We start from the raw sequence: 10122 nt of genomic DNA on the forward strand, positions 1-10122 counted from the left end.
CAGCGTTGTAATAGATTAAAAGCAGTTAATGGCATAACTAACTAAAATATTTTTTATGTTGTTTTAAAGCAGCATTTTAACCAAAATTCTGTATTTTTTTCAAATAAATCAGTTGTATAGTACTAGATAATATCTGCAGTTGTTTCCATTTGTTTTAATTCTCCTTGCTCTTTTTAATCATATTTAAATGTTGTAAACTTCCTTGAATTGCTATAGCAACTATTTGGCAGCCATATTGTATTAGAATTAGGAAAATGTAAAGGGCGCTCTTATGAAAAAATATAAGCGATAGAATATTTGTGCATGTGAATAATAATGAGCATATTGCGTGCCCTGGGAAGGCATAATATATATTTACATATACACACACACAGTAGACACACACACACACACACACACACACACTATACTGTACACACACACACAGCATTTAAAAAAAAATAGTTGCACTAATCCAAAAGCTGGTTTAAATTGAATAGAGCTTTATTCATCCTTTTCATAAAAATATATTTGCAGTAATATAATCCATGCAAGAACACGTCTTATAATTCAACCGTTGATATAAAGTCCATCAAAACAAAAGTCTTTGGGTCCTGACAAAGCAGCAGAGGATGCCATAAAATGGCCCTAGGCATTGGGCTACTTCCACTTTAGGCTTTTTGTACTGGCGAGAGTTGTAGGAACTTAAAGATTATTTTTAATGTCTCTTAGTGGTGAAAGGCACTTCACAACCCAAATTAAAATGCAGGGATGCATGAGTACTAAAGGCTGGCTTACAGTAAATGTCAAGAAAGTATATAGATAGTACATTATATAGTGTCGGTACCTTTGTACTATTTACTCTCTCCCTCTCTATAGACAGTGCTAAGCTTTAACAAATGCACTCTAAGCCCTGCTCAAATGAATGGGACATCGCGTGTGTTAATGCTTAGCAGTGTTCAAAGCCTGGACTCTAATATAAGTAATAGAGCAGCCCCATGTGTGATGTTAACAATACAGACAGGTGACAGTTATCCATAATGTAAAGTATGATAGCGTTTCATATTTAAAAAGCTGATCGGTTTGGCCATATAAAGGCATCCAATGGTCTTTTTGAAATGCATAGGGCGTTCTTTCATTTATCTTTGTAAAGTTTATCTGACCATTTAATCCTTTAAATCCTCAGTCATCAATCACACGTTGTACTTTATTTTTAACCTGCCTGCCACCTCTGCAGATCTAATTGGCAAAGAACGTGGTGCTTGAAATGCAAGAATGTGAGGAATTGAAATGATTTGTTATGTTCATACAGTAAGACACAGAGCTTTTTGCTTAGGAAGATGAGGGGGAGGGGAAGGGTTATTAACATAACACACTTGTCTGAGGCCAATTTATTGAGGTGAAACCAGCAAGAATAGATCTTTTCCCTGAGTTTATGAAGAGACACGTGCATGTCTGCCACATCAGTGGACAGATGCAGTTTTCAGATGCAGAGAATGGACTGCAAACTTAAAGCACTGGGTAAAAGAAAGGCAAAGGGTTTTTTGGGGGACATATTCTTATAAATAATGCCATCTTGAGAACCAGGCTTGTATATATTTTTAATAAAATATTTTAGAATGTAATGTATCACTACTGATTCACAATAAAATAGGCATGGCCACTGGGAAACTTACGGTCTTCTTCCACTAAGGATGCACGGGGCAGGATACCCTTTGCATTCCATGTTCTGGCTTGGAAGCCGTCAAGTCACTGGGGATACCTGGGTCGATGAGGGTCCTATTGACACTCTAGCTTCCTTTAACCACTCAAGTACTGGTGGGGCTTCTCCAGCAATGCATTCTTGGTGCTGCCAGTACTTGAGTGGTTAAAGGAAGTTAAACAGTTTGACGTTGGTTTAAAAAGTAAATCAATTCTTTAAAAATGCACTGGGCAATTATAGCATTAAACGGAGGACCACAACAAAGGGCAGCTTGCATTTTATTTATGTGCATACTTGCAATAGAGAACGAGTTAAAGCAAGAATTATTAAGACTTCCAAGCTTCGTTTAGAAGATGAAACACCAAGTCTACTTCCTGCAGCAGGTGAAAAGAAAACATAAAGTGGTAGAAAAGGCTGCTTAGCTCAGGCTCCGTTTCTAAATAATTAAAAAGCGTGCTGAGGGAAAATAGAATCTCAATAAGTCCGATGAGGAATTAAAATTCATATATTTCCTTTTATAAGTAAAAGACACAGCGCTATAATGGTCTGAAATACAGCAGATCATTATAGCGGCATTTAAGATGCAACATTCAACAAAGAACAAACAGCGGTTGCAGCAGCAATATAGTTGGCACTTATTTTTATATTCTGGAATGCATTTGAAGGAGCTCTCTGGCTTTACAAGACATATTTGAAATGTCCTGGACATTTAAAGAAGAAAAAAAAAACACCATTATGAAGTACATGTTGCTTGGAAAGTATGTGTGTCTGTGATAAAACTACTGTGTGTTCAGCCACTCAGCCACTCAGCCACTCAGGGGCCCACCCTCCCATGTGTAGGAACACTGTTCCGGCAGTTCTGTAGGGCCCACTCTGCGTATACCCCCTCCCCCAGGCCCTCCCAGTGGAGTGGTGTCCATCTGCCATGTTGATAAGGGCCTGCTGCGGCGGTTGTAACACGGATGTTAGGCCCCACTGTAAGTTGGGCCCAATTTCCACAATCGTCCATCTGGCTGAGCCCCCTCCACCACATATAGGGCCCCCTGGGGGGCTATGCATATACTTGCAAAAGATCCCTCAAATAGCTTGTTCAACGCCTGATGTGTGTATACAAATGGCTTACCTTGTTCTCCCATACCTGGGAAGGAACTACCAATGCTGCTATTACCTGTTGGCAACCAGGAGGCCTAAGCCTCCACCACTGGGAGCCTGGGGTGATTCTGGTTCGTATCGATGCAGCGCCTCCACCTGTAAGGGTTCCCAACGTGGTGGGATAGACGCCTTACAGGAACAATAATAATGATACACATACAAACAGGTATATAACAACAACCTTTACTGAACGCAGACCCCAATACCCTGTACCACACAATAATACAGGCCCCAACCTGATACCACCAGTGAGTGTCCCCAAAGTACATTGGGTGCCAGGCACAAATACCCAGATGTCCCTTCTTCCCAATGTCAAGGTCCACCCAAAGTGTTGGAGATCCCTTGTAGTGTGGGTGCACTTAGTTGAGGAACCTGCCGGGTACTCCAGTACCTGGTGCGGCCGACTTAGCAGCAGGGATCCGCTTGATCCAGCGACATCATCTGCAATGGCGTCCGCGTCCACCTCTGCATAGGGGTGAATTCCGGCGTGGATAATATCAGCCGAGTCTCTTGCACTGATGGTCTGGTCCACAGGCCGCAGTCACCGCGTGGCGTCCCACCGATGCTGTACTTGACTATATGCAGCTACTGGGGTAAGGTCCCTAACTAGGGCTTCCCTGTAGCAGCCACAATCTACTGTGCGTCGGGGCCTAGCTGGGGTGTAAGTGGGGAGATCTGGCCTAGTCCAGGGGAGCACTACTCCCTGGACACTATCTGCTCCTCTGAGGTCCCTCTTCCGACTGCAGTGGTTTCTCAGCGTGCCAAATGTAACTCTTTCTCTCCTCCGTGCTTCCATGAGCCCTATTGGTCCTCCTGCAACACGTCTAGCAGCCCCTGAGGCTGCTGGAATTTGTAGTCCCTTCACTAAGTCAATTCCTGATGGCCGCCGCACTGTATCGCACTGCGCATGCGCGAGGCTTCCATGCGCATGCGTGACGGACTACAAGATGGCGGTGCCCTCTATTAGGTACCACCGCGGAGCTCCAGCGACCCGATCGCCCCACCCGCAATCTTCGCCACGGACAGGCCACCACCCGCGCGCAGCCCGGAGATAAGAGGGGGCCTAGCTACATCCTCCCCCTGGTGAAGACTCCAACGTCCCTGGTGGAGACTCCAGGGTCCCCGCTTGGAGCAACTCTCTCTTCCACCTAAAGCTTTAGCTATTATGGTATCCAGTGTCTCCGCAAATAGTGAATCATCATAAAAGGGGAGAGAAAGTAGCCTGTTTTTAGAAAAATTATAAGCAGCCCAGGATCGTAACCAGAGAGATCTTCTGGCCACAACTGCTAGAGCGGAGGACCTGGCCAAAAGCTTCAGGGCAACAAATGAGACATTGCACATGAAATCCACTGCTTCTGTAAAAGGAATGCAACCCTTCTGGATTCTATGCCTGTTTACGCCAGTCTGCAGCTTTCTTATATCTAGGCCATCCATAATTTCCTGGTACGATACATGTATGCTATGGATAGCAAGAGCTTAAAAGCTGTTCCAATTGAGGAATATTGTCTTTTGAGAGCCGTCTGCTTATTTATCCATTGGATTCTGAAAAGGACCTATCCTTCAGTGGTATAGTGCAGCGGTGCGCAAAGTGGGGGGCGCACAAGACTGACTGCGGGGGGTGCGGGGTTTACGAGGCCCCGCGCGCTTCCCGAAGGCACTTACATTAAGTGCCAGAGGAGCTGCAGGGCCTCTGTTAACCAGACTTACCTTGGCTCCAGCGGCTTCTTAGACGCATCGTAATGTCAACGCAGCGCCAAATTACGCCACGTTGCTATGGCAACATGACATCATGCTGCCGGAACTGAGGTAAGTGGGGGTGGGGGCACGGAGAGAGGGGAACCGCCGTCAGGGGGGAGCAGGGAAAAAAGTTTGTGCCCTCCTGGTATAGTGGATCACTTTGTAATTCTGATCACAGTTGAATTCAACTTGGAAGGACTATCCCAGTTCTTAGAATCCTGATCAGAGAAGGGATACATCCTTAAAAACGCTTTGTGATTGAAAAAGTCTTCTCTGGATGTTGCCACTCATTACCAATGATATCCCTGACCACTTGGTAAGGATTGTGTACAGGAAAAATCCTTACCGTCTTTTGAGGGCCAAAAAACAGGTCCACTAGGTTAAGATCTTGCTTGACGTCTACAATGCCCATGGCCTCTTTCAAAATGTTGATGAGTTTATCTGCAATTTTCAAATTTACATTTTCTGGTATTTCTATGGCTTCTTCCTCTTTTGATTAAGATTAATGACAGATTAAAAGGAGTCTTGAAAAATCAGAATACACAGAGGGAGTCTTTGCTCTCTTGAGTTATGGTACTATCTTGTAATCTGGCAGCCTCAGAGGTCTCCAATCCCAAAGACTTGTGAGATGAGAAAAATGGATTAATTTAAATTGGGTTTTTTTTCCAATGAAATGCCCTAGTGCAGTCAGGATAGACGCTTTTAGTATAGCGAGCAGACAATCTTGTTTCCCATAAGATACGGATACAGTGCTTGGATTTAGATACAGCTTTCTTAGTCTTATAAGCAACTTGTTCAAGTGGCAACGATTTCACCCGGTGCTCAGGAGAAGCACTAGGAGCAGACATAATAGAAATTAAGAAGGCAACGACAAGGAGCACCGATTGTCTAACCCTGGAGCATAAGGAAAAATAATAATGCTGACCTTATATGCTCCTCCTATGAGCATAGAACAGAAAATTCACCCGTCATGGATCGGTTGGTGCCAAAACAGGGAGGTCCGAGAGTGCCATGGTGCCAAAAAACGTCTGATGTGATGGCCGGAGTCCGGTTGAACCGTGACTCTGTTTGGTATAGTGTAGCCTAAGGGCCAGCATATAACCGGCTCCAGAGGCCACAAGGCCTTAAAGCAAGATTCCAGCAATCGAGAAATGCATCATATCTCGATCAGAGGATATTGCAGGTATATGTAATACAGCAGAAGGACCAGACCTTCACCCGAGGATTTACTGGTATACGGGCCATAGTGGAGGGACCATACCACAGAGGAAAATGTAGGCTTCTATCAGAGGCTGTTGCCGAAATACGCACTGTAGCAGTGGGACCAGAACGCCGGGAATTCCCAATATTTCCTTGTTTCTCCATGTCTGAGAAACTTTTATACACAGGTAGGAAAAAAATCTCAGGTTTGGTTTGGCAAAGGTGGTCCTATCAAGTAGGAAGGAGGGGATTAATCTCCATGGTGTGTACTGTCCTAGGAAGGCCGATAGAGAAATATACAAATGTGTGTATACAGTGTACAATGCAGAGTTGTCTGCTCCACCTTTCACATGGTGCAATGGGGAATGGGAGATGCTGTACTTGGTCTTCCTGGAAACACATGACAGGAGATATGGGGTTGGTGGAATGTTGGAGCAAGCAGTCAGTTTGAAAGATGCAGAAAAAGTCCATCTTCCATTCTGGGAGAGATAGAGCTAGAGAGAGCGAGAGTCCAGGTGATAGTCAGAGGGACTGACACTCAAAGAGGTGACAGAGAAGGATTGTATGAGACTGCTAGCCAAAGTCAGAACGTGAGACAGCAGCAGAAACACAATCTCTACACACAGAGAAAGAGAGATCAAGATACCTGCCAGGCTGTCAAAGCACAACGGGATAACAGACATCAGGGATGCCTGTTTCTGCAACTCGTGTATCCTTGTATTACACACACACAAATGTGTCACCCTTACCAGGCGTGCAGCGTGACTACACCCCATTAAAATTTGCACTGGGACCAGTATAATGAACAAGTGCAGCGTCCTTGTTTACAGTTAGTTGCGTATTGTACGTATCAAGGATGTCTTCTTTCTACCCCCTTTGTATCTAAAGCCCTCTCCCGCCTTAAACCTTTCTCACTTTCTGCCCCGCACCTCTGGAATGCCCTTCCCCTCAATACCCAACTAGCACCCTCTCTATCCACCTTTAAGACCCACCTTAAGACACATTTGCTTAAAGAAGCATATGAATAGCACTGGATAATCCTAGACACATGATACATAAAGCTTGGCCCTGCAGACGCACTTACTAGAATTCCCTCCTACTGTCTCTGTACGTTCTCCCTACCTACCAATTAGATTGTAAGCTCGTCGGAGCAGGAACTCCTCTTCCTTAATGTTACTTTTATGTCTGAAGCACTTATTCCCATGACCTGTTATCTATATTATTTGTTATTTATATGAGTACAACATGTATTACTACTGTGAAGCGCTATGTACATTTATGGCGCTATATAAATAAAGACATACAATACAATGTATGTATGTATGTATGTATGTATGTATGTATGTATGTATGTATGTATGTATGTATATATATACTGTCATTAAGGTTATGGTGGGTAAAAAAAGTGACAAAAACCCTCCACAGTAAAGCATAAAGCCACTGTAAATATTTACAGTGGCTTTATGCTTTACTGTGGAGGGTTTTTGTCACTTTTTTTACCCACCATAACCTTAATGACAGTGGTGATTACCTAGTCTAGTCTCAAACCTGCTTGCCATTAAGACCAGCCTCACACTGATGATACCCATCAAGGTTGAAACATGTATGTGAGTAGGCCGCAGCAGCCAAGCTGAAGGAATCCGACAACTCTGTTTGGAGAATGACCCGACGCCTGACCGGGAAGAAGGAGCCTAATCCACCTATCCAGGGCCAGACCCACCTGGCATGTAGCAACAAAGACAAGGCAGAGGTTCTCGCTGACACACTGGAGACAACTTTTAGGCCTAACCAAGCCAGCAAAATAGCACGGGAAGTTGAGCAAGGAGTTAACAGGCATCTTACCGAGCACCTACCAGAGACCGAAGCGGAAACCCTTGAAGGATGCACCAGGACTGAGATAACGCAACTTGCAGAAAAGCTGGCAAATGGCAAAGCACCAGGAAGTGACGGAATTACCAACCTGGCCATCAAGAAGCTTCCGCCGGCAGCCATGGAATGCCTCACAGAAATCTTCAATGCATGCATGCGGCTCCAGCACTTTCCTCAATCCTGGAAGGAAGCCAAGGTCATTGTATTTCCAAAGCCTGGAAAACCACGGAGGGATCCTGCAAACTACCGTCCGATAAGCCTGCTCTCTGGACTGTCGAAACTCCTGGAGAAAGTTATTCTTAAGCGCCTCCGCCACTTTGCCTCTGGTAAAAACATTCTACTAAAGGAGCAATTTGGATTCCGGAAGGACCACTCAACCAACCATCAGCTGCTGCGAGTCGTTGACATAATAAGCCATGGGTTCAACATCCACAAATCAACTGGAGTTGTCTTCTTGGACGTGGCCAAAGCGTTTGACAGAGTTTGGCATGAAGGACTACTGCACAAAATGATCAACCTGAAATTCCCAAAATACCTGATTAAGCTGACTGCAAGCTACTTGCGGGAGCGCACATTCCACGTGGCTGTGCGAGAAGAGCTCTCAACAACACGCCCCATCCGCGCTGGCGTGCCACAGGGATCAGTCCTGGGACCTTTCCTTTTCAACCTCTTCATGAATGACATCCCCACAGACCTCCACAAGACTCAACTGGCACTCTACGCAGACGATGTGGCAGTCATCTCCCAGTCCTTCAGAGAGAAAGAAGTAGCTAAGAACATCCAGAAAGCACTAGACATGCTATCAACATGGTACAGCGACTGGCAAGTAGGACTGAACTCCAGCAAGACTACAGCTACACTGTTTACCAAAAAGAGGATCAAGGCACACCCACCAATCACCCTCAACGGAGAGGCTGTCAAATGGGAGCCTAACAGCTCTTACCTAGGTGTAATCCTAGATAGCAAACTAAGCTGGAGAAACCACATTGAGAAGATTCAACAGAAGGCAACAACCAAGCTGGCAGCACTGTACCCTCTGCTGAAGACAAGGACCATGCCCATCAAGAGCAAAGTCAATGTGATCAAGGCGATCATTAGACCCACAATGACATACGCCTCCCCGGTGTGGAGTGGTTGCCACCAACATCAAAGATCATCTCTCCAAAAATTACAGAACAAGGCGCTGCGGATTGCGTCCAACGCTCCACTTCCTACAAGAATAGCAGACCTTCATAGGGAACTGGGTATCGAGATGTTAGATGAACATCTAAAGAAGCTCAACAAGAAATTCTACAAGGAACTGGACCAGAACTCAAACCCGCTGATCAAGAAGCTTGCTGCGATCTCTGCAAACCCATTTGACCGCTACCCACGACCCATCACAGCGCTGAACCTGTGAAACCAACTCAACTGTGGCAAGTAACACAGATCAAGAAGCTTCCTAAAGAGTGCGACAATACACTCAACAAGAGAAATTGGAGTAGTGAGGCCCAAGCCTCGGTATCCAATATCACCACTGACAGATTTAATCTGTCAGTCAGAACAGAACGGTCACTGTTACCTCATTAGCTGGTTGTAGTTCTTCAAGTTTTCAGAATGACTGGTCGCGGCAAAGGAGGAAAAGGGCTCGGGAAAGGCGGTGCCAAGAGGCACAGGAAGGTTCTTCGTGACAATATCCAAGGCATTACCAAACCAGCGATCCGCCGCCTGGCTCGCAGAGGAGGAGTGAAGCGCATCTCCGGTCTTATCTATGAAGAGACCCGTGGGGTGCTCAAGGTTTTCCTGGAGAATGTGATCCGGGACGCGGTCACCTACACCGAGCACGCCAAGAGGAAGACAGTCACCGCTATGGACGTGGTGTATGCGCTCAAGCGCCAGGGCCGCACTCTGTACGGATTCAGAGGCTAAACGGTGACACTTCTTACCAACGGAGGCGGAATTCACATACAATTATGTGAGATCGCTTCTCGGCCTTTTGGCTAAGATCAAGCGAGATGAGTGCTCCTCTCGACCTGCACAGCTATGACCAGATGCAGTACTATCCTACATGGGCTCCAGTAGGAAAGGTCTGTGGCAAGCATTTGGCCCTCTAGCTAGTTGAGAGGTGGTGTCCAGGCCCAGGACCACAGAACCCCTGTGCCTTCGGGCTAAGGGGGGATGGCATTCGAACAACCAGCCCTTCGGGGCTGGGGTGCACCCGCACAACCCTCGAAAGAGGGGATATGATGTGAACTCCCTTGCGGGCCTTGGGCCAGAGGGAGGAAGAGACGGATGTCCTGAATCCTAACGGAGGAAGGCATCAATGTCCCTGGAGACCTAGGCTTTCGGGCTGAAACCTCCAGGGAAACTGGGCACCGAGGACGGGTCTGACTTCGGTTGGACAGTCCAAGGGCAAGCTCCCTATCCACTGAAGTGGACTGGGATCCGATGAGCGAGAGGGTGGACCCTCTCGGGAGGAAAAAAAAAAAAAAAAACATGTATGT

General features: G+C 46.0%; 1 protein-coding gene across 1 annotated transcript; it reads left to right on the forward strand.

The window, feature by feature from the left end:
• The first annotated feature begins 9217 nt into the window (after positions 1–9217).
• On the forward strand, positions 9218–9578 carry LOC142476820 (histone H4-like). Its single transcript, XM_075581965.1, has one exon. It carries the CDS (start codon positions 9236–9238, stop codon positions 9545–9547), a length of 312 nt encoding a protein of 103 aa, XP_075438080.1. The 5' UTR covers positions 9218–9235; the 3' UTR covers positions 9548–9578.
• The last annotated feature ends 544 nt before the right edge of the window (positions 9579–10122 follow it).

This window comes from Ascaphus truei, unplaced genomic scaffold (assembly GCF_040206685.1).
Source record: "Ascaphus truei isolate aAscTru1 unplaced genomic scaffold, aAscTru1.hap1 HAP1_SCAFFOLD_1745, whole genome shotgun sequence".
In the NCBI taxonomy this organism is placed as follows: domain Eukaryota; kingdom Metazoa; phylum Chordata; class Amphibia; order Anura; family Ascaphidae; genus Ascaphus; species Ascaphus truei.

Coding starts and splice junctions, on each gene's coding strand:
- LOC142476820 (XM_075581965.1), top strand. CDS start 9,236: ATGACTGGTCGCGGCAAAGGAGGAAAAGGGCTCGGGAAAGGCGGTGCC.